This window comes from Phoca vitulina, unplaced genomic scaffold (assembly GCF_004348235.1).
Source record: "Phoca vitulina isolate PV1807 unplaced genomic scaffold, GSC_HSeal_1.0 scaffold14, whole genome shotgun sequence".
NCBI lineage: Eukaryota > Metazoa > Chordata > Mammalia > Carnivora > Phocidae > Phoca > Phoca vitulina.
The window spans coordinates 42862958-42888631 of record NW_022589717.1 but is presented as its reverse complement, the minus strand read 5'-3'; the positions used below and the strand labels follow the sequence as shown (position 1 = coordinate 42888631).

At 38.2% G+C, this 25674-nt stretch overlaps 1 protein-coding gene across 1 annotated transcript in view; it reads right to left on the bottom strand.

Annotated features, from left to right (window-relative positions):
* PALLD (palladin, cytoskeletal associated protein) overlaps window positions 1-24018 on the bottom strand; it is a 389064-nt gene extending 365046 nt beyond the window's left edge. Inside the window, exon 1 of the mRNA XM_032413166.1 lies at window positions 23108-24018. Within this exon, the coding sequence (XP_032269057.1) occupies window positions 23108-24018 (911 nt within the window). The remainder of the gene's footprint in view (window positions 1-23107) is intronic.
* Between the last annotated feature and the right edge of the window lie 1656 nt (window positions 24019-25674).

Here is a 25674-nt window from a genome sequence, read left to right as displayed (position 1 = left end):
AAGTATCCATATTCTCCATATGGATATTTGTATAAGTTGTAGATCTTGGGGATATAAATGATTAAAACTTTCTTCTAAGGGAAATACTACTAGATAACTAATTTGCCTGTCAACTTTAATAAAACAGAGCAGGAATGGTTGAAGAGAGGAAATATGTTAGTCTTTTTTTTTTTTTTAAAGATTTTTATTTATTCATTTGCGAGAGAGACGGAGAGAGAACAAGCAGAGGGAGAGGCAGAGGGAGAGGGAGAAGCAGGCTCCCTGCTGAGCAAGGAGCCCGATGCGGGACTCGATCCCAGGACCCTGGGATCATGACCTGAGCCGAAGGCAGACGCTTAACCATCTGAGCCACCCAGGCGCCCGGAAATATGTTAGTCTTAAACACATAGGGCAACAGATAAAATGCCATCTGACTGACTTTTAGACCATCTTGTTGCTCTTGGTGTCCTTGTATTCTCTGTCCTTCCTGTGGCTCTAGTCTTGCTTTGGCTTTGATCTCTGCCCTGGAATCAGTCCCAGCCTTCTCCTTGGACTTGGCATTCCTAGATACGTTGTTTGACTTTAGCTTGGAATCCTGGAAACCCATCTCTGAGGGGTTGACTCTTTGACTTCAGGTGTCCTCTTGAAATCTAGTTAATATGCACCCTTGTCTTGCTAAGATGTTAAAATGGGTAAAGAGTTACCCATATTGGGACAACCTGATGAAGCATTTAATTTACGAGATTATTTGACTATTCAAATACTTATTAACCTGAAATTTCTCAAATGACATTGTCAGTTGCCAGAACTTGCATTTCTACTCTTCCTTCTTTATTCTTTGATGTGGCAAACCCTTCCCCTCTTTGTTGAAAATGTCCTTCTTTAGCTGTGACATTAAACTCTCCAGATTCTTCTTTCTTTATGAATGCTCCTTCTCAGGTGGCACTGGCTTTTTTCCCTCAGCTACCCTAAGTGCGGGGCTTCCCACAAGGCTCTATCATCAGTCTTTGTCTCTCTTGTCTATATATCCCATGGCCCAGCTATCTCCACACCTGACATTCCTCCCTAGCTCTAGCCTCCATTTCAGACTACAGGCAAGACCTTTTATATAGCTCAAACTCAAACATATGATCAACTTTTCCTTAATATCCAGTATAAATCCCTTCCTCCTTTGTCTTTCCTAACTGAATCGTCATTCATTTAGTCATTCGGGCTAAGAATTTTAAGAATCATCTTCATCAGTTCTTTCTTCTTTCTTCTTAATTTCAATAACTGACCAAATCATTAGAAATATCTTCAAAATGCTTCTTGAATCTGGCCTCTGGTTTCTATTGTTGTAGCTTTTTTCTCCCTCAGTTTCTTGCTGGCAACTATCATAACAACCATCTAATTGAATTAATAGCCTCTAGTCTCTTTCCCTAACAATTTTATTCACTGCTACAGAGTTAATATTTTCTTTTAAATTAATTTAATTATGAAAGTAAGAAAAGATAATTCTAAAAATTAAAACAACAGCGGGGTAGAAAGGAAAAAGTGAGTCTTTCCTCTCTACTTCCCTCAACTCCCAAAGGTTTGATGTATATTCTTCCAGACATCATTCTAAAACATATGCACACTAATAGGATTTATGTTATTGACCTCAAGGGTTCAGTGCCTCTGGTGAAATGTCAGGTGTTGGTCAGATTCTTCACTGTGGGTAATCTATTTTGATTCTTTAGAAGCTTTTAGAATTTTCTCTTTCATCTCGAGATTTCATCAAGAGTTCTGTAAGTCTTTTAACATATATTCTACCCAATGCTTCCTTGATGTGTCTTCCAATGTAAAGATGCCTGTATTTCTTCAGCTAAGACTAATTTTTCCCTCTTATTTCCTTTAATAATTTCCTTCCCCTCCATTATCTCTTTCTCTTGATGGGAATTCTACGGGGGAGACATTGGCCTCGTGAGTCTCCCTCCAGTCTCTACCCTTTTCCTCATATTTATAATCTCTTTTTTTGTGTGTGTGATCTGAATTCTAAGAAACTTTGTAACTTTTCCTTCTATATAATTAGTCCTATCTTTTGATTTTTCAAAAACTTCCACTGAAGTTTTTATTTTTGTTATTTTATTTTATCTAATCTATCTATCTATCTATCTATCTATCTATCTAAAGATTTTATTTTTAAGTAATCTCTACATCAAATGTGGGTTCAAACTCATAACCCCAAGATCAAGAGTCCCATGCTCTACCAACTGAGCCAGCCAGGCACCCCTTTGCCATTCTATTTTAAATTTCACTGTCTTATTCTTTTTTCTTTTTCCAAAATAACACATTTTTATTTTATCAGTACTATATTCCCCACTGTTAATTAGAAGTAAAAAAAAAAATCTGTCTTTAGATTTTTCTTTAAATACCTTGGCTTCTTCTTGGGGTTAGTCCTATTTGTTCATCTTGATGAAAAGAGAGAAGGAACGTTCTTTCATGCTATTTATTTTCCTGTAACACCTGGTGATTCTTGGTGGTTAGATACTATTTATGAATAAAGACTTAGGATGACTGGTATAAGTAATGTGCTATGTTTCTTCTGAGTAGTAAAGATCTTATTGCCTTGTGGGTTCTTTGTAATAAGAGTATGGCTTATAAATGGGAAGATTCCCCTGTAAGACACCTGACCCCTATGCCCAAATTGTCAAGTCAGGAAAAGATTTACTCCAGTGATGGAGTGCTTTTCTGTTACACATGCTTCAGTAGGGCAGCTGTTTCTGTTGACCTGGTGGCCAGCACCAGTGTTCCTATCTGCCTTGTATCTGCACTGTATTAGGATTTCTATCAGCATTTATAAATTTTTTGGTAGGTGTTTCCTAAGTGTGGCCTGGATTTTTGGTTCACTTATAAGCTTCATATCCTAAGTTTCTTAGGTCAAGTTCATTGGAACTGAGACAGAAGATAAGTGATATGTGGCATCATCCATTGTCACACCAAGTCATTCACTCCTTCTGACCTTGCAGCTCTGCTCCAGATCAGAACCTTGGCACTTTATCATTCCTCTGCTTTAAGATGAATTGCATCCATACCTGGGTCATTTTCTCCAGAGATTTGGAGACAGCCTTTAGTCCCTGTAATTTGTTCAAGCAATATAATAATAAGGTTCTGATCACTGATTTCAGAGTTATAATCATCAGCTTAAAAATTATATCTAGTCTTTTTTTTAAGATTGATTTATTTATTTGAGGGAGAGAGAATGTGCCGTGAGGAGGGGCAGAGGGAGAGGGAGAGAGAGAATCCAAGAATCTCAAGCAGACTCCCTGCTGAGCAGGGAGCCTGATATGGGGAGCGATCTCATGACTCTGAGATCATGACCTGAGCCGAAGTCAAGAGTCAGATGCTTAACAGACTGAGCCACCCAGGAGCCCCTATATCTAGTCTTTTAATTTTTTTTTAAAAAGATTTAGTTTATTTTTTTGACAGAGAAAGAGAGACAGCGAGAGCAAGAACACAAGCAGGGGGAGTAGGAGAGGGAGAAGCAGGCTTCCCGCGGAGCAGGGAGCCCGATGTGGGACTCCATCCCAGAACCCTGGGATCATGACCTGAGCCGAAGGCAGATGCTTAACGACTGAGCCACCCAGGTGCCCCTAAATCTAGTCTTTTTAAGTGATGTTTTTTGTTACTCCAAAGCAGTCTTATTACCCAATATTCTGACAAATGGTAGAAAAAGAAAAAAAATCATCATATAGTCCCACAATTATACATATTCATTTCTATATATCTATATATAGATATATAAATTTCACTTCTATAAGCAATCACTAATAATATAATGTATTATTTTCCTTTGCATTAAATTAGAATATGTGATAAGAGAGAGAAAAATTTAAAAATCTGATTTATAGTTCGCACAAGAATTTCCAGGGAGAAAATTTTCTGTTGAAAATATCTAGGTGCCAGATGATGCCAAGACTTCAGAGGAGGGGAACAATGCCCTGTCTAGCAGAGGAAAAATAATTTGGAGCTTCTACTGCAATGCAGAAGATAAGGGAAGGTTGAGAAGTGGAGACGACTAGGGAGAGAGGTGAGAGCAAGATGGGGAGAGGGACTAGGCCTGGTGGTCACTGATGGTTACTGGTGAACATGAATGTCTTAAGATGACAGTAAGCTTGCCAGATGATCTACCCTCTTAGCTCCCTTATATATATTGTGGACATTCCTGTGATCGCTCACCTGTCTCCTTTCACGCCATTTTCTGTGAAGTTTTATTAGGCTAATGAATGTGAATGAAAACATTTTAAACGTGGGACTTAAAGAGATGCTGAATTTTCACATCTGAGTCCACTCAGTGCATCACAGAAGCAGCATGTGCAGAAACAGGAGCCCAGTCGGTGAGGAAGGAAATGGAAGGAATCTAGAGTACATTTTACACTTTCACAGACCATAAGCTTGGCAAGAGCAGAAGACAATTATATCTGTATCTTGAGAGGCAGAAACTTCCAATTACATCTCTGCATTGTCTGTCTTCCTCCCCAAATTCTGGGTTTACTGAAGTGATAGACCAAACTGTGGTACCCTGACACCTGACAGAGCTTTGCCCTCAGGGAGTATTCCATAAATGTTCATCACATAAACAATATATTTCAAATTCATGCAATAGATATTCAATGACAATAGGGAATAAAAGGGCAGAGGACCTACTTGTAATGAAATATTTTGTTTAGTGAGAAGGTTGAGATTATTGATTAAAATACTGGACTTCTAGTCTTTGAGATCTTAATTAACTATCTTCTTTTGTTGCCAATTACAGTGAATAAACTAGAGTTAGCTATTGCTACTCTGTTTCTGTCAAATTATATACATTCACTATTCCAGAGAATAAATTGTCATCAAGGATTTTTCCCAATTCTTGGCAGTATAATTATTCTTACACAGAACCTGAGGACCACAGCAAATTGATGAAATAAAATATTGTTAAAATGCATGCCATCTAGACAGGTGGGAAACCTGATTGAAAAACATAAAATCGGCTTGAAGTTTTCATTAAGACCAAAATAAACATTTAAGGCAATATTTTAGGTGAAGAAAGTACATATTTCTTTAAACATTATTTTCACTTATTTAATCTGGTTTTTATTTTGAAAAACAAAAATATCAACACTCAATAATTTTGTATGTAATTATTTGATTTAAAATTGCACCTCCATTATTTGATTTTGTGTCTTCTACTGTCGCCTAAGACCTCCCACTAGAGAAGCTGTGGTTGAACTGGATCTTAGATGATTTTTGAAAATGAAACATCTCAAAACATTTTTTTATATTAAATGATCATTCTCAAGTTTTCATAAAGCAGATACAACTTCAACACAGAAATTTAAAAGTTTAATTTTTTGGAGGGGAAAACTACCTATGGCTTTTCCATCTATATCTAGGTAAGGAGTCCAGTGAGAGTCTGAGGAGGCCATGTCTTTTTTAACTGCGTGATGTTCTGCTCTCCTTCTTCCTCTGGGTCGCACACTTGTGTTCATACTGTGCTGCAGACTGCATGACTGAAGAAGGCAGTCTGGGCTCCAAGGGCAGAGAACAGTTCTTAATGGCACTCCTGATTCTTATGCTGGGCACTTCCTCCTTACCAAATCTGGACTCCTCTTTCTACCTCCAATCTTGAGTCCTAATTCAAACTGTAACCCTGTTGTACCAACCACCCTCCTCACCCTTCCCCCACAGTATGCTATGTTCTGTACTCTCATTAGAGTTTACTCAGTTCAGGATAATAGACACACAAAAAAATGCCTGGGAGTACACCTGTGGTAGCCACTTTTCAGATAGACTAGTGAGTGGAAGGAAATAATAGATTGCTGTTTTAAGTCACTAAGTTTTGGAGTGGTTTGTTATGCACCATTAAATACATAAAGCACCACTTCAAATACATAAACCACGAACAATTAGGAAGTCTGCCAAATAGCCAACTTTTGCAGTTAGTAATCCTATATACACAACTAACCAGTGGTATGTCCTTGGGTATTTTACTTACCTCCATGAGCCTCAGTTTCTCACATGTAAATGGTGATACAATAATAATAGAGCCCTACCCTTTGGAGCTCTTGCAAGGACTGGATGAGAGAATGGATATAAAATCCATAGAAAAATGCCAGGCATATAGAACACTCTATGAAGTGTCAGTCATTACTTTTCTCACTGACAGATAATACATAAATAAGGAAATTCTACTGATGACATGAAATGTGTTTTTGTACCTTCCCATCGATGTGATTCTTTTATGAAATTTACAGACTAGGAACTGGCTCACTTAAAAATCCTGAAAGCAAACAATGAGGAGTAAAAGGGAAGATAGAGCTGGAAAAATAACTTCCCAGCCAGATAATTTGCCAGTGAGTAATCTAGAATTTACCTTAGCAATTTCAGGGTAAAACATTTCAGGAATTGGTCATGTTCCCTTATCTAGATTATAAGGATTATGGGTCATCTTATAACAAAGCTATGGGCAAATCAGGAGAAGTTATCAGTCATGGTGCCAACTAGGAAGAGAAGATAACTAAATCCCAGATGACTCAAGGAAGGTTTCATGAAAGGACTAGATCCAAAGGTGTCAAGGTATAAGAAACCACAAAGTATAATGCATCACCCTGGAGCTATAAAGCCGTGTTTCCACTCTTGATCCTGCAGAATTAGAGGCAGAAGGGAGGCAGAAGATTCCTGAACATAGAAGAGAGCATCATTTTGAGTGAAGACTTTCTTTAGATGGGGAGAGCCAACATAAGCCCATAGGGAGGAAGCCAGGGGACTAAGTACCTTGAATTCCTCTGACCTGCCTTGGCTCCCTAGGGCTGAACCCAAACAGAGCCTGCAGGAATCTGTTGTAGTTCACCCAGGTCAGCTTCCTGGGCAAGAGTGGGGTGGAGGAGAGTGGAAAGAGAATCTGTAGGGGCTTATGAAAGATAACCTGTCAGAGGATACTGGGGGATAAAGTGGTAAGAGCAGACTAATGAATCCTCACATTTAAATACTTGTATTTTCATAACCTTAATAAAATTTTGTGGCAGCTTGGACCAAAGGAATATTTTCGAATTTCTCTTCTGATCCATTAAGAAGACCTAGGGAACCCAAAGGAGGTATTGTCTTCATTTCCTTCTATACCTAACACTCTTAAGTCATTAGGAAGCAATCTGTGAGCGTTACTCTTTTCAGCAATGACTCATGTCACTTCAGGATTGCTGTCAGATAAGTGAGCAAACAGCTATTTGTTCACAAACAACTGAGAGGAATGCCACAACTGGCCAGCAAAGCAGGGGGCTCTTGCTTATTAATTTATTTTTCCTGGAGGTTTGATCTGGAAATGTTTCATATATGGCTGTCTTTATGGTCTCTAGCACTCAACCACCTCCAGCTTTGCCTTTTCTCATTTCTTCTTGGAACAGTTTCTCAGACATCGTCTGCTTAAAATCCTTCAACCTTTCCTCTTTCTCCAGTTTTCTCTGTTGAACCTTCATTTGCCTCTCTCTAATGTTGTAACCCCTAACTTCAAGCTTGCTGACTGCTTTGATAGTCTAAGATCTGCTTACTGTGTTTGGCTGATCAAACATAGCCATGCAGGTGAGGGTTTGAGAAATACATGCCAACAGCCTTAGGTAATTTCTAATAGTTGTCACCCATTATCCCGTGGACATTAAGTAGAGGTGATTAGTGCAAGTATGGCATTTTTTGTGAATGCTGGAAGGCAAACTAAGTTGTGTTTCTATAAATCCACCTGAGGGGTGAGCAGTCCACCTAGATGAAGGTGAGGCAACAGGGCAAAAGATACATTAGGTGAGGAAAGTGAAAAAGGAGTTATTTGCAATTGTGTAGAGGAGCGAGAGAGAAGATGAACCCAACTCATCTTTAAGTTTGAATCAAAATTTCCTTTAATTCCATGGAAGTGAGAAAATTTAACATTTTAACTAGAGCAAACTGTAATGAAAGACAGGTTTTGGCTGGGTTTGATCTTTCTCTGATTTGTCAAAATGCGAAAGCCAGAAAACCATCCAAAGAAGAGAAGAAACACATATGGGCAGTTGAGGACTTGAGGATGACCTCATGGACTCAAGAAACTGCTAAGACCACATCATGCATTCTGAATTGGAGGAGGCTAAGAGCTAGTCTTGGGTCCTGAGAAAAATATGGCTTTGTGAGCTCTTGAGGTATGTGTGGGAAGCTGAACTCTGTGCTGAAGGCAACGGGCTGCTTCTAGGTCTTGTTAGAAGACACACCTTTAAATTCCAAAGAGCTAAAGCCATTTTACATAGTATCCTAGATGAATAACTGTTAAGATTTTAAGATTTACAGATGAAAGGGACTAGGTAAGTATGAAAGTTTTTAATTGGCAATGTAAGTTACAGGTATACATTATCTATTATACAGTGGTAGTAAAGTTACTTTAATTTGGAGTAGGATAGACACACCTTGTTAATGGATTCATCATTCTACCTGCATTGGCCTGTTAGGAATTGGAAAAAAAAAATACAATCCAAACACAAGTCTCATACTAGAGTGACTTTACTTGTTGTTTTTCTGTGGACTATCTGCTATTTAGCAGAGAGTGATGGCATCTCTAATTTGAGGGAGCACATTGGCAAGTTCCATTAACCAATAGTTAAACAAATGGGTACTTAAAACATACTCCCTCCAATTAAAAATTTTTTCCCAAATATTAGGACCTAGGATAGAAATGAATTGGTCAAGATATTTGCGGAACTGAGTGAGTACACATATTTCCTATACATGGAACTGACCCCCCCTGAGGTAAGATGGTGCTTTCCTAGAGAACTCTCCTGATAACACACATAACAACCACCCCTCTATAATCACCACACCACATGGCCCCTGAGGAATTTTATGGTGAGCTGAGGAATATCTGTCATTTTGATGTGCACATTGACTTTTAATGCTATAACAACACTCATCCTATATATGGTCTAAATGTCCATTTGATTTCTTCAATACTGATACTTCCCTCTTAATTGCTGCCTGTTCAAAGTTGAAGCTATTTATTCTGTAAAAAAATTACCTTATTGTATTGTATTTTACAATGGCCTTTTGTAGAAAAGGTCTATCAGAAACCAGTTGAGCTTACATGTTGTTGGGGTTGTTGGGGCCCGTTCCTTCTTTATTTCAGGCAGTGATAATTTGTCCTTGTTCTCGGAGCAGAGAATGACTCCATGTATCAGGATTCTGGCCAACATATGCCAACACATTCTTAATTAAAATGCTAGCCACTACCCTTAAGAATTAAAGAGTACCACACCGGATTACAAGTCATATCTGTTCTGTTCTGTTCGGGGTTACTGCTCTGTTCACGAGAGAAAGAGAGAGGCCTTGGCTAACTGGCTTTGATAGAAGTTATAACCCATGGCCTCACAAGCTGCAGCAATGGAGACTGTTCCTACTAATCAGGATGCTGAGTCTCCCTCACAGCGACACTACAGAGTGGCTAAAAGTATACACAAAGGAAGGTTTTCTCATGAGGACCAGGAAATCATTGGTCATGCCTCCTTTCTTTTCCAAGCTTTCCATCTGGAGCAATGGAAGGAAGCAATTCATGGATATTTCACTTTTCAAAAAATAATGATTACTGTGTTAGGTTTTTCTAATGGTAAGCTGGGTCTCACCCAAACTTTGTTGGGGCACCATTCTGTAAGAAGGCCTGTGTGTTCCACTCTCATTTTTTGGACAGTGTAGTGTAATGGTAAAAAAGTAAAGACTCTGGGCAATTGGACAATTTTCATAAGCTATTTAGACTTTTGTTTCTTGTTTTTAAAATGGAGATAATATTATAGCTCACTGAACTTAATATGCCACTCATTATAAGACACCATTATTTTATGAGCCATTAAGAAAGAAAAAAACCAGTATGCCAAAAGGCAAATACTTCAATTAAAGTGACAAAATAAACAGTTCTGACCAAATTTGTGTGTGTACAGGCAAACATATCATGACTACAGTCTGACAGTGATTGTAAAATGCTCTCTTCTGCAAGATGCATTCTGATTATAGACATGTTAAAATGTGACAAAATATATGTCTTCGTACCCAAGAAATATGGTAGGATCTACCTTGTAGGAATAGTGAGTTTATATATGAAAAGAATGTCTGGCATGTGCTAAGTACTCAAGAAATGTTGGCTATCAATATTATTATATCTATTATTATTATTATTACTATTATTATTTTTTAGAGAGAGAGAGATTGAGCAAGTGGGGGGGTGGGAGGGGCAGAGGGAGAGTGAGAGAGAGAATCCCAAGTAGGCTCCCTGCCCAGCATGGAGCCCCACACAGCCTGATCTCACCACCCTGAGATCATGACCTGAGCCAAAATCAGGAGTCAGATGCTCAAGTGACTGAGCCACCCAGGCACCCCAATATCTATTATCATTACTAGGAGAATGACAACAACAGTAATGAGGTTTCAATTTCTGTAGCTCTAAGGAAAAGAGAAATTATTGTGACTTTAGAATGATTAACAAAGAGTTTGAGAAGAATGGAAATGACATTATAACATAAGCTTTCTACAATCTACTGGCATATGTAATTCTGCACAATGACTGCACAGACATGTCTGATGTAATTGAATGCTATAGTAAGTTTCTGGTGTTAACTTTAAAAGTCTCCTCATGAGGGCATGACAAAGCCTCTAAATAGGAGTGACTAGGCCTCACTAAGTCCTTACCCTTGACCAAATCCTCTTATTTGTGAATAATACATTTTCAATATTATTATTAAAGAAAGCTTATTGGTCCATGGTGTTTCCTTCATTGTAATCAAATTCATATAACAATGCAGAAAATTCTTGCATCTTTTTTTTTTTTTTTAAGTAGGCTCCATGCCCAGCATGGAGCCCAATGTGGGACTTGAACTCATGACCCTGAGATCATGATCTGAGCTGAAATCAAGAGTCAGACGCTTAACCAACTGAGCTACCCAGGTGCTCCAATGATGTAGAAAATTCTTAATCTTTGTCTGTGGTGGTTCAAAATCCAAAACTGAAACAAATATTTTCTATCTCCTCTCCCTAGCGTTCATCAACTATATATCTATTGCCTTCTATATGCATAAGCACAATTGGAATATTCTCTGCTAATGAAATTGGCCTGTGATAACTTCTGTGATGGTAAGAATGATTTTTTTACTACACTGTATATAATGAGTCTTTCAAGTAACATCTTGTCTCATTAATATATAAATGTTTGTAAACTTATATGTAGAAGTATATGGGAAAAGTCCTATGCTTAACTCATTGACTACACTGTGTCTCGACCATCTTTCAAGGTTTCAAGTAATATCTTTTTTCATTAAGATATAAATGTTTGCTCGGGCATCTGGGTGGCTCAGTTTGTTAGGCGTCCGACTCTTGATCTCAGCTCAGATCTTGATCTCAGGGTCATGAGTCCAAGCCCTGCACTGGGCTCCACACTGGGTGTGAAGCCTACTTAAAAAAAAAAAATAAAGTGTGTGTGTGTGTGTGTGTGTGTATGTGTAATCTTAAACTTGGATGTAGAATATGATCGCAAAAGTGATTTTGAAGATCTCTCTGGCTTTTAAAGAAAGAACCAATTAACTTCAAATGTAAATTTTCTTTCTCTCCATCCCTACTTCCTCCCTCCCTCCCTCCTTCTCTTCCTTCCTTCTTTCTTCCCATTTTCATCTTTCTCTTCCTCCCCCCTCTCCTTACTCTCCTCCTCCTCCTTCTTCAAAGATTCTCCTCCAATACTTGGAAATCCTTTTCACCAGACTTGTTTTCTATTTTTCCATTAGAAAATACTTACTCAATTCCAGCAACCAAGGCTAAGAGCTGTCACCTTAGGAAAAAAAATCCTATTCCCTAGGGTATTTTTATTTAAGTTTTCTAGCCTACATGTGGACCATATAGCCACTGATTGGAAACTTGCTTCTCTGGCCTAATTTCCCGTATGCTATTATATAGAACTAGACTTCACTGTTAGAACTCATGATCAAGAGAACAAAGTTTCCACTTGGAGTTAGTAATGTTTCTGCCAGGACAGGCTTTTGATTGGGTTTCACTATCAGTGCTCACGTGACTAGCACTTTACTCCTATTCCAGCAGATATTAAATATGACCCTATTTCTTGGCTCAAAGAAATTAAAATTAAAGAGGAAAGAATCAGTTCAATTGCTACACATCACGTGGACACATCAACTGGTAGAAAATATTGCATCTGGGTCAGCATAGTAAGCTGCATCAAGTTTCAGACTTATAATTGTATTTGCTACAGTTGTATTTATAAAGTAACTCCTTTTAACCCTCAAAAGAATGCACCATCAAAGTGGAGTTCTTGAATTGTTGTAATTATGCCTAAACAGGTTCAGTGATCCATGATGCGGCACTGCCCCAAGGCAAATGAAGAAACATGTCAAGAAGTTCTTAAGCAACTATACAGAAAAGACTTGAGACATTGAGTAGTTTTGACTGTGAAAGCATCCATCCCAAACTTCAGAGTCAAATTCTTTCAAAACAACTGTTTCACAGTAGTTTGCATAATAGTAAATTAAACTTCCAAAAAGCACATTCTTTTCCTTTTGAGAGCTTTGCTGTATGGTATAATACTTAGTAGGAAGAAAATACAAAATCAAAGCCAATTTATCTAGCTGGGGGAAAAGCCTGCATTTGTTACTCCAATTATTTTTAGAGTTTTCTTCCTGCTGAAATTATTGGAATACAAAAACAGGGAGTGGTTAAAGTGTTGGGGAAACACTTTCAATTGGCTTTAGCAAATATTTAACAAGGAGCCATGAAGTTAACTCAGGAAAATTGCTAAACAATTTAAAAAGCAGCAAGAAAACAATAGTCAGAGGCTTGATTTTTAGAAGGCTTTCCAAGTAGTCAGTAGTCCACAATAAGGCTGACCTTCACGGCTTTAAGGTTTAGGAAGAGAGGATGGGGAGATAATTAGTTGTAGGAGGGGGGGTAGAAATGGAAAGAAAATTTTGGCTTTGATCCCATCCCCTGAGGCAGCGAAGGAACAGAAGGCCGAGTGAGGTAAAAGTTACTAGACAATGACAATAGACAGAGACCAGAGGACAATATCCCCAACACTCCATGGCAGCCTGGGTATTGATTCTGACCTTGAGATACAAGTCTAAGACTCACTATCCAAACAGGATCAGAAACACCTTTAGAGATATTTTGTATTCCTTATAAATTATGTTTAGCCTATAAAGCTCAACGGTTCCCTCTCTATAGACTCTATACCATTGGGAATACTTAGCAGTACAAAAAGAGAGTTGTAGCATGAAGATTTTAAAGAAAAGGAACAGATTCAAAGATTTTTGAGAAGGTAGAGTATAGGGAGCCTATACCAAATCAATGACAATAAACAATAAAGGTGAACAATTTATAATAATAATAAGTAACTTTAAAATAATACCTTAATATTTATTAAGCTATTACTATGTGCTAGCAGAATTCTAAACTCTTTCCTTGTGTTAATTGACTTAACACTCATAACAACAGTAGAGGTAGGTAGTTTTATTATTCTCATTTTACCGACAAGGAAACTGAGGCATAGAAAGGTGAAATAACTTGCCAAAGTGACTGGACTGATATGTGATGGAGGCAAGATTCACACTCTTGCTTCAGAATCTGTATGGTCAGTCACTAAACCCTTCTGCTGTTTGTTCTATAAGCATCTTTTTTTTTTTCCTGCAATACACAAGCATATTTTTTAATTCTAAAGGGATTCTCTGACCACCTTTATTTCCTAGGAAAATTTATGCTGAAGTTTGTTTATTGATTGGTTTTCTTGTTAAATCCCGAAACTTGGCCATGGAGGTGTAAACTGAAATGATGGAATCAGTTCTTCAGAACAAATGCTACTGTCTGATTTGGCGGCTGCTGCTTCGTGGCTATATACCAATGACTGTTAGAACCGATTCAAGTTCCTAACTCTAGTAATACTCCACGTTTGCCTTGAATATCAGTTTGCTTTCTTTTTTTTTAAAGATTTTATTTATTTATTTGAGAGAGAGAATAAGAGACAGAGAGCACGAGAGGGAGGAGGGTCAGAGGGAGAAGCAGACCCCCCGTTGAGCAGGGAGCCCGATGCGGGACTCGATCCCGGGACTCCAGGATCATGACCTGAGCCGAAGGCAGTCGCTTAACCAACTGAGCCACCCAGGCGCCCCTCAGTTTGCTTCTTGATTCATTGAGCTATCCATCTGAGCAGCATTATGTACAGTGGAACTGGCCTAGCGCAGCATCACGGTGTCATGGGTTGACCAAGAACAGATGATAGGGCAGTTGCTGTCACTCTGTAATGTTCAAATCATTAAGCAACAACTCCACAAAACAGAGGCATTATTTCCAGGGTTCACTGATACGGAGTTATCCCATTTCACTCACTGGTCTACAGAAACAGATTCAATGTTCGCATTAATGATGGCCCTTTGGCAGTTAAAGCATTGTAGAGGTAGAGGTCATTTTTCATGTGGGGATTGTAAGTGGGTAGATACTGGAATGGAAACAGGGGTTGAGAAAGAATGGAAAGGATAGGAAAGAGGACAAAAATAGCCTGATAGGTCATATCACCTTAATTTATTAACTCACAGAAAGCACACTGTGAGGGGGAATCAGAGGTAAGGTTATTTCTTCATTTCAGTGAAAATAAAGGTGCTACTCTGTTGTTTAATCTCCTTCGGTTTCTAGTTCAATGGTAATTTGATGTTCTAGGGAACACTTATTATCATCTGTAAAATACAACAGACTTAGTTTTTCAAGTCAATGCAAATGTACAGAAAAAGAAAAAAAAATACTATATGCTGGCTAATTGAACATAATAATAAAAAAGGAAATAAATCAAAGGAAGTGATAAAAGAATAAGAAAAACAGGAACTTATAACATTAATTGGTATTGTTTCCTTTGGATTCTGCCCCATTTTGCTTGCTCCTATTTACCAAATATGATGATATGGGGGAGGTATTTGGGTTGGTGAAATGACAATATGCAACTCTTACTAATCTTCAGATTTTCACTACTTCTAAAAAGGTGCCACGTGCGTGTGCATGTGTATGTGTGTGTGTCTAAATGCAGGCATTTCGTCCTAGGAATGAGAGACTCATAAACACATTTTTCTATCCTCTGCAGTCAATAAATTGGGTAGACTACACCATAAAAAATCTTTGGTAGAAGACTGAGTACATATACCATTCTATTAAGAACACCATAAATTTAAAATGAGAAATTTTTTTAAAGCTCTAAAACATAACTAAGACAACTCAGAAAAGTAACTTACAACTCATGAGGGCAAATACCTAAGAGCCAATTTATCCAATTTGCATTGCTTACACCCATTTTCTAGATGGTGTTTATAGAATAAATCATGCCATTCATTGGAAACATTGCTGCGGAATATACCAAATACATAACTGGGATAGTAGAGTAAAATAAAAAGTCATTACTTTTCAATGAGTATAAAATTAGTGTTATTTTACATCTGTGTCTCTACTACCCATCTTAAGATATGAAATGTTGCAAGCACAGTGGATGCCCTCTGTGTACCTCTTACTAATCACATTCTTTTTATCTCTACAGTGATTGCTGTCTGGAATTTAGTATTTGTCATTCCCCTGCATTTTTCTATACTTTTATCATATCCTTAAGCCTGAAATAGGACTGTTTTGCAATTTTAACTTCATATGGATAAATTTATTCATGCAATCCGTATGCATGTTTTTGCAACTTTTTTTTAGATTGCTGTTACGTTTGTGAGTTTCAGACATACTGATTCAGGAAACTCTAGTTCATTCCTTGTATGAATATAAATCACAACTTATCCATTTTCTTTCCTTTTTTTCAGCCTTATTGAGACATAACTGACATATAACACTGTGTAAGTTTGAAGCGTGCAATGTGATGATTTGATACATCTATATATTGTGAAATGATTAACACAATAAAATTAGTTAACATATCCATCATCTCACATGATTACAAGTTTTTTTTTGTGTACAGTAAGAACATTTAAGATCTATTCTCTTAGCAATTTTGAAGTATACAATACAGTATTGCTCACTGTAATTACCACGATATACATCAGTTCCCTAGAACTTATTCACTTGTAACTGGAAGTTTGTATCCTTTGACCAACATCTCCCCATTTCCCCAACCCCCTAGCCCCTGGCAACTACCATTTTACGCTCTGTTTCTGTGAGTTTGCCTTTTTTAAGATTCAATGTATAAATGAGATCATACAATGTTTGTCTTTCTCTGGCTTATTTCACTTAGGAAAACGCCCTCAACGTCCATCCATGTTGGAAGTGGCAGGATTTCCTTCTTTTTTATGGTTGAACAATATTCCCTTGTATATACATGCCACATATTCTTTATTCATATGTAAACAATGGACACATAGGTTGTTTTAAAATAGCTATTATCAAAAAGACAAGAGATAATGAGCACTGGTGAGGATGTACAGAAAGGGAACCCTTGTACATGTTGGTGGGAATGTAAGTTGGTGCAACCACTATGGAAAATAGTATAGAGGTTCCTCAAAAAATTAAAAATAGAACTACCCTATGATCCAGCAATCCCACTCTGGATATATATCCTAAGGCAATAAAATCACTATGTTGAAGAGGTATCCATTTTCTTTTCTTTTTTTTCAAGATTTTATTTATTTATTTGACAGAGAGAGAGAGACAGCGAGAGAGGGAACACAAGCAGGGGGAGCGGGAGAGGGAGAAGCAGGCTCCCCGCTGAGCAGGGAGCTCGATGTGGGGTCGATCCCTGGACCCCGGGATCATGACCTGAGCTGAAGGCAGACGCTCAATGACTGAGCCACCCAGGCACCCCCCATTTTCTTTTTGACAAATATTTAGGTTCTTTACAGTATTTTGAAACAATGTTGCTATGAATGTTCTTATATATGTATCCTTGTACACAGGAGCAAAATTTCCTTCCAGATATATAGCTAGGAGTGAAATTCATTCATTTATTTATTTAATTCATATTTATTGAATACCTTTTATGTGTCAGGCACCATTCTAGGCTCTAGGGACACAACAAGAATCAGATGGCAGCCCCTATATTCAAGGGTTTTATATTCTACTTAGGAAGACAGACAATGAAAAAAATTAAACAAGTAAAATGCAGAGTGTATCGGATAAGTTCTGTGGAGAAAAACAAAATGACTGGAATAGAGACTAAGGTGGGGAGGACCTGTTCTTTTACATTGAGTAGTTATGGAAGGCCACACTCTGAAGGTGACATTTAAGGAGAGATATTAAGGAGATGAAGGATCTAATCCTGCCTATATCTGGGGGAAGAGCACTTTACATAGGGGGAACAGCATGTATACAGGCCTGAGACAGGAACACACCTGGCATGTTAGAGTGCAGCAAGAACACCATTATGGCTGGAATGGACCAAACAGGAGCATAGTAGAGCATCAGAGAGATGGTGCCTTATTAATGTTTATAGGGCCTACAGATTTTACTCTGAATGAGATAGAAGATACTGGAGAGCTTTGTGTTGTGTTGTGATCACAATTTCATTAAGAATCATGCTAGGTGCAATATAGAGTGTAATGAGCAAGGATGGAAACTAGGAGACAGATTAGGAAGGTAATGCAAATATCCCAGGGGAAGATGATGGTAGCTTGGCCCAGCCAATGATGAGAGCCTGATTAGTGGAGGTGGTATGAAGTGGTCAGATTCTAGATATATTAAAGGTCGAGCCAACTGGATTTGCTGGATGGATTGGATGATGTGAGATGTTAGAAAAAGAGGAGCCAAGGATGACTTCAAGGTTTTTCCCTTGAACAGCTGGAAGGAGGACTGTCACTTGTTGACACGGAAAAGATTTAGAAAGAGAAGGTTTTTGGAGGAGAAGAGAACCAGAAGTTCAGTCTTGGATATATTAAATTTGATAAACCTATTCGATATCCAAGTAGAGATGTCCAGTAGGCAATTGGTTATTACATAAAAGTTTAGGGTATGTACACCTTCAACTTTACTATGTATCACAAAATTGTTCCCCAAATTATTTGTACCTAATTACATTTCATGTTGCTGTAACAATACCTGTATGGTCAATTTTTCATACTGATAATCTAATGGTATTATCTGGTGTTGTATTGTGACAATATTCTTTAACAAAAACAAACAATACTCCGGAACTAAGCCATCTGGATCTTTTTTTTTTTTTTTAATTTGAGAGAGAGAGAGAAAGAGAGAATGCACAAGCGAGGGGAGGGGCAAAGGGAGCCGGAGAAGCAGACTCCCCACTGAGCAGGAGCCCAATGACGTGGGGATCCATCCTTGGATCCTGGGATCATGACCTGAGCTGAAGGCAGACACTTTAACAGACTGAAACACCCAGGTGCCCCAAGCCATCTGGATCCTAATGAGCACCACGTGTTCATAACCTACTGGCTAATGGTGCTGTTGCCACATTTTCCCAAACCAAAGTAGTCAATAATCGGAATATACTGATACCCTTTGTAAGAAAAGTGAATCAGTGGTTTGTTTCTATTTTCTTTTGAGGAGATGGAAAATTTACAGACCGCATTGCATAGATTTGATATGTATAATTCTCTTGTTTTGGCTTTTGATGATGATCAAAGTCTCACTAATGCAAACTAATTGGAAGCATTGGAGATACTGGGTTTTGATTTTAAAAAGAAAGAATTTAATTACTTTTAATTACATATATTGATTGAAACTTTATTAGGCTAATAATGATGACCTAATAGGCATCTTATGATCAGATGTGAGTAGTTGTACTTAGAATATTAACTATGCTTGGACTATTGCTGGATTCACTTTTATTGCAATAAGTGGATGTTTAAAAGTGTTTTTCCTAGGGGCGCCTGGGTGGCTCAGTTGGTTAAGCAGCTGCCTTCAGCTCAGGTCATGATCCCAGGGTCCTGGGGTCGAGCCCCACGTTGGGCTCCCCGCTCAGCGGGAAGCCTGCTTCTCTCTCTCCCTCTGACTGCCACTCTGCCTACTTGTGCTCTCTATCTCTCTGTCAAATAAATAAAAATCTTAAAAAAAAAAAAAAAGTGTTTTTCCTCCTTAAGAGTATGTACACATTTACCTTACAATACAGCTTGAATATGAGGATGGTTTGGACTTCTTCTCATAAAGTGGGAATAATTTATTTTGTTTGTAGTTACTTGATGTAGACTATCTGCTTTCCCCATGCCCAAACATTTTTTGGCTTATGTTGATTGACTTACTTTGCAGTATTAACTTACTGCAAAAAAAAAAAAAGAGAGAACCACCGTGAATGGCTGTGTGTGTGTGTGTGTGTGTGTTTAACACAGAAAAATATTGTGGAAATTATCAGGATACCATTTTCTTTAAAGATATTTGGAATATGAATTCCAGATGGTAGTTCTGCTCATTTCCATTTCTGGAGCTTGTCAGTAAGCCATGCACAACAAGCAAAACAGCAGTGATGGTGGCTAAATCTTCTCGTGAGTCACTCAGTACCTGATCAGGAATCAGAAGACCTGAGTTATATTCTAGTCTCTATGGTTAATTAATTATTTTTCTGTTCCTTGGCAAATAATTTCCTAGTTTTCTTAGTTTCCTAATATTTAAATGGTGTGAAATATATGGTTGCCATAATATTTTTAAAAATATAAAGTGAAAATGTAAGGTCTCATTTTTATAGTACTGGAGGTACATTTGAACTAAAATGCTTCATGAATTTTTCTCCAACTCGCAGAAGTTGAGAGTTGAGGGAACAGGCAAGGTGAGTGATGTAAGGGAACATGTTTTTATACTGTTATAAAGTAGTGCATGTGAAATATGAAACACTGGGACATGATCAGAAAAATTTGTGAATTCTGACTTGATTTTATTTAATGTAATAATTCAAATTGTTAACAAATAATTTGTGTGTAATTTGAGTAGTATCTAAATTATATATGACCTCAATTACTATACATAAGCTTTCTTCCATCAGCATTTCTCTCTTTTGTTGGAACTATGTAAGAATAAAGAAAGAAAACAGATTTTTTTTTTTCAGTCCTCTTTGTGGTTGTAACTGGTATTTGTGCCAGTTGTATTTGTGGGAGGATGAAGTAGAAGAACCTTGAAATGACTGGCCTGGCTTCGATCCTACTGTTTCCACCAGCCCTGCCTTTAGCAAGGGCCTTTTTATCTAAGTTTCACTATGTCCAGGTTCTCAGACCAAATGGTTTCTATTTAGGCCAAATTTAAGAAGCTCCAGGCCAGCAGCTTAGTAGCCCAGCCTTGTCAGTCTAACAATTTGTTTCCCTAGTCTGGACCCAGCACTAAAGTCCCACCTCATTTAATCATACCTGAGTCTCCATTTCCTGAACTGTCCCTGTTCTATTGTCCTTTGGAGCAGTAGCCTCGTCTTTTCCTTAACTAAACTCCTGAAGGGTAGAACTTTCTCCCTGTGCTCCAGACCCTGTATCTGGATGCTGATACCTGCTGCCATATTTTCCTGTGATGCATGCCATTTAAGTAAGTCTGGACCTTACCATTGGCAATTGCACCACATCTCACTCATCTGCCCTATAGCTGCTGACTTCTCAATAACTGAATGTCTCTATGCTTATCAGTCAGCATCTTTGGGGCCTCTGCTTATTGCTTGCTTCAGGTTCCTCTGACATCTCCTTGCTCTCTATGGATCCTGCTAGAGATCTGCTTCTGGGATCTTAGGAGGTAGCCTAGTAATCAATAGGTCTGCGCAATCTCTGGGTTTAGAGTCTCCGGTGCTGACTGAGTCAAGCCAGTTTCTAAAACGCCCCAGTGCAGGGTACATTTTACTAAAGGCATTCTTCTTCATATGAAATTTTCTTCAAAGAAGATGATCTCTTTAGACTCTCATGTCTCACGTGGAAAAGGAACTCAGTGTTCTCAGGCATTTGTTATACCTACAAGCGCATGAACCAAGATCTTTGGAACAGAAATTAAGAAAATCCAGCACACTCCCCTCTCAAAATACAAAATAAAAAACAGACAAAAACTCCAAAAGGATAAAAAAATGACCAGCTAACTTTAAACAATGGAACATTTCATCAAAGACTTAATTACTCTAGAAGGGCATAATTTGTAATGTCTGATGGACATTGGTCATGGACTTTGGTAGACCAGGAGATGACAAGAGAAAACTAGTTAATAATTCTGTAGTTACTAACTAAATTAATAATGCTCCCCCAACCCCAGTAAAAAGAAAGGAGCAGAAGCATGAATTTGATGTACTCCAAATTACTAAATGTTTAAGTGAACTTTAATGTAGTAATTATGGTCTGCTCACCTGAATTAATCCTTTGATGTTAAATGGATTGTTTTTGTCATTTTTGAAGGGATATGGTATATTTACTTGCCATGGTAATACATTTGAAAGGGTATTATTTTGGAGGTAAATGTAAGTGGAGTGAGATGTATGAGAACCTGTGGAACTGTTTTGAATAACATGTGAAAGTATTACTCATAGATAATTATTTGTTCCCAAGATTAGTAGGTTAAAAACAATCTAAATAGAATCCAAAAGAATCAAATAATTTCATTTCCATCATAGGCAAAATAATAGGAAAAATTCTTTATGGAAAAGATACATAAATGCAGAATTTAGGACATCTTTAATGAAATGAACCCATTAAGAAGTTTTTTACTGCCCCCTGCTGTCAGTTTCTAAAAGAAATATAGCAAAATTACTGTAAAAACTGACTCAAGAGGAATTAAGGCGCTGCCTTGAACAAAAATTCCCTGCCTTTAATTACACCACTTTTCAGCCAGTAATGCTAATGCTTACTTCATGTTTGTGAGCAATAATCTGTCAAACTAAGAGACCAACTCTAGCAAAGTGTGTATTAGTGGATGTAGGGTGAGAGGTCAAGTTCATGGCTTGTGAAATGCTATATTAATAAGAATGTACCAGTGTTACAATTTTTAGACAATGATGTCTACTTTACCATTTTGCCAAATTTCACAATTTTGAATTTACTTTTTAATATTTATATAACCCAGGTAAAACATCCTTCATTAATAAAAGCAAAACTTTGAAAATGAATGAATGTATGGCTTATTTTTATAGTATAATCCAGCTTGCAATGTTATTTTCATTTTGGCATATAAAATTAAGAAATGAGAAATAATAAAAGTAATAGGTAATACTAATGCTGCTGTCACGAGGTACAAGGCACGGTTTTATTTTTTCACATATTATTTTACATAGTCATCATAAAATAGAATGAAGTAGGCTTTATTTTAATTCCCATTTCACAGATGAAGAAACTAAGTCACAAAGCAACTTGCCTCCGTGACACAATTGGTAAAAGGTGGAGCCACGATTGGAAACCCTGCAGTCTGACTCCTGGGTCACTCCTTTTAACCTTTTCGCACAGAAAGTATGAACTCTGCAGTTGAGGAAGAACTCCAGAAATCAGAATGGTCGTGGTGGTGTAAGAGCATATTGACTCCAACTAACCATGCACTCATGTAATTATTATTATTATCATCATTTTTTGCTATACCCATGCTGTAGTGGCCAGAGCCTGTGTATAAGCAACAGACCTGTATTTCTTTCAGTTTGGTTTATCTTTCTGTGTTTCCTTGGTTGCATCACATTCAAGGTGTGTGGGTGTGCTTTTTTAAGTGACTATGTGGCCACTTAGCCCAGGCCTTAGATCAGAGTATCTATTTGGGGGTTAATCTTGTGGTTGGCCTCTGCACACCCATGCCTTTCATCTCTGTACTGCCAGACGACTTCCAGGTTTAGCCACACTTTCAACCATCTTCAGCACCTCTTATTCAAATGATGCACACACTTTCACAGTACTTTGAATGAATCAGTTGCACATTTTAAGTTTCCTTGGATGCTGTTAATTCCAGAGTCCTATTATTAAATAGGTACCTATTTGTACCCCTCTATGCCTGTCCGGTCCTTTGCCTTCCCCTTAGTAGCACATGGTTCATGATAACAGACACATCCCACCAGGGTTAACTAGAACAACTAGTATTTGCAATTCTGGGACGCTTTTGCCTTGCAGGTATTTGAAAACACCACTTCAGGCTCCAGAGGGCTAACTCTACAGGAAATCTCTTCTCATCCCACATTAAAGTAAAACCAAAAGTCAACACAAATCATTTGCTATTCATAAGAAAAAGTTCTTACCTGACTCGAGGAATTGGGTTTCCAGTGACTCTACACTCCAAGTAAACTCTACTTCCTTCTGCCACTTCTTGGCTCCGAAGCTTCTGGATGAATCGCGGAGCTGAGGGGAAGTGGAGTGCATTCTGGGGCTGTGGGTGAGAGATGTTATTGCACGGCACTGCCTTGTCCTGGTCTGCCTGGTAGCAATGCCTGGCTTTGGGTAACTTGACCTCAGCTTCCATCTCCTGTTGGTCTCCAGTGGGGCTTTGGCTGGCTGAGGCACTCATCAGGGCTGACCGTGGATTTTTAGGAGACAAGTACCCACTGTCTGGGGATGAGGACTCCCCGTTTGGGCTTCTATTTCTTGGCTTTGCCGCTTCTCTAAATATGGATGTCAGCTCCTCGATGAAATTAGCCGCCTTGTCACATAGCTGGCTCTGGGGGCCAGTCTTACCTGGATATGCTGGTTTGGGCTTTACACTTGTGTTGGGAGTTTTTGCATCCCGTTTTTCAGCCTTTCGGAGGCTCCGGATATAGCTGGGGCTGGCAAGCAGGGGTGATTTGGCAGGTTTCCTCTTTGAAGCAGGTGAAGAGATACGGTCAGTTTGTTCTGGCGGAGATTGGACAGGTGTTGGCTTGTTACCATGAGGTCTTCCTGAGGAGGTTGGCTCACCAAATTTGGTCTCCTTATGGGAAGGATTTTCACAGACACCTACAGGAGAAGCATTGAAAATCTGTGAGATCTCCTTTTCTGAGTCAAAATCTTCTGTTTCAGAGTTGGCTATAGCTCTCCGGGCCAGGTCAAGACTCTTGTTTATCTCTTCCTGGCTGAGAAAAGCAGATAGCTCAGGGAAGAAGTCAGCATTCTTGCTTTCTTCCTGCATGTCTGATAGGGAATCATAGAACGAGTCATGGGAGGAAGTCTCTGACATATTTCAGTAGTCTTCATACACTTTTTGTTTGCTCTCAACAGGAAGGCCAGAGGCACTGGAAACCAGTTTACCTCTTGTGTTCTGAAAGACAACATAGAGAGAATCGCCATTAGTAGTGTGGGTGTGTTAGTGTGCGGTTATCATAAAATTACTAATTTACAAGTTGGGAGAAACATTAAAGTGAACAAATGAACTTTTGTAAAAATTGTTTTTCTCTATTCTTCAAGTTGGAAGAAACATCAAGTATACTTGTGTTTATTATTTATCATTTTAATTTACTATTTTCCCTGTGAGTGAATATTAAGTATCTTACTAACAAGCACTGAATAATTCAAACAGAAAATATCTGCAGTAGGCACTAAGAGTTAGTTTGCAGGCCATACAGAAACAGGTGGTGGGATGGATTTGGCCCAGGGGCTAAAGTTTGCTGACTCTTGATCTAGACTGAGGACATAGTCCCTATGTTCAAGGAATTAAAAGTCATGTGGGGTTATAAAGGGGGGAGGTGGAAAAGACATTAAACAATTAATATAAAATTTGGATAGAGTGTCAAAGGAAAATGAAAAGAGCTTTGTTGCTGTGAGAACCTAACTTAAATCTTTTAAGGACATGTGAGAGAACTCTGTGCCTTGCACAGGACATTTATATGGAAATACCATCAGTATTTCCATGTTCATTATATAGAAATACCACCACCAGTTTCATGACCTGTAAAACAATTGGGCAGGAGCTGAAATTTCCACTGCAAATATTATGAGGCAATGACTCTTCTGTTACTCTAAGTATGCTATTCTTTTTCTATATATTGTTCATAGAATGATAGAGGGAAGATCTAGAAAACTTCAGAAGGGAAACTTGCCTCAAGATTGAGTCTAAAAATCAATAAAGGAACCTTGTTGGATGTGGTGGAACTCAACTTTATAGGCTGGGTCAGGAGTAAACTTAGTGAGAAATTCATTCTCCATGAGGTCAGTGTTCCTCATGAGGATAGAATTGGGCTGCTTGTCCAGAACCAGTTTCCCATCTAGGGATTCTGCTTAGAGTGATGAGATTTTGTTCTATTAAGTGAAATGTCATTTTCTCTCCTATGACCAAAAAAGAGCCAGCTTGCATTTTTGACTCCTGCAAGTCTCCAATCTCAAAGAGCATTATGTAGAGGGGTTCCAGAAATCTACCTCGAGGACTTACTACCACATAGGATGCAGTGATTCATAGAACCTGTCAATTCAACAGAAGATATGTAATCAGATCCTAAAGCTCAATATTAACCTACTGCGTCTTCTTTAGTTGAAAGTTGTACTTGAGTCTTAGATGTCCTCTTAGAAAGATTACTCTGTTATACCCGAATTATGAGATTCTCCACATTCTAGTCTTTTCCTACCTACTAAGCCATATTACCCTGTATTCTCCTAGTAAATCTTACAAATCCACTGGAGTGGTATTGTCACTGTCTCCCTCTTTATAACATTCTAATTCCTTTGTCCTGTCTGTACTCCAGAATGGAATCATTCTGATTCCTCACCGATTCTTTAAATTAGCCCATATATGGAGAAAAGTTGTATTCGGTGTATTTTGTATATTTTAGTATGTTTTGTTCATGAGAAACAGGCAGTTAACACATGATTTTGAAAAGGCACAATCAAACATAGAAACTAT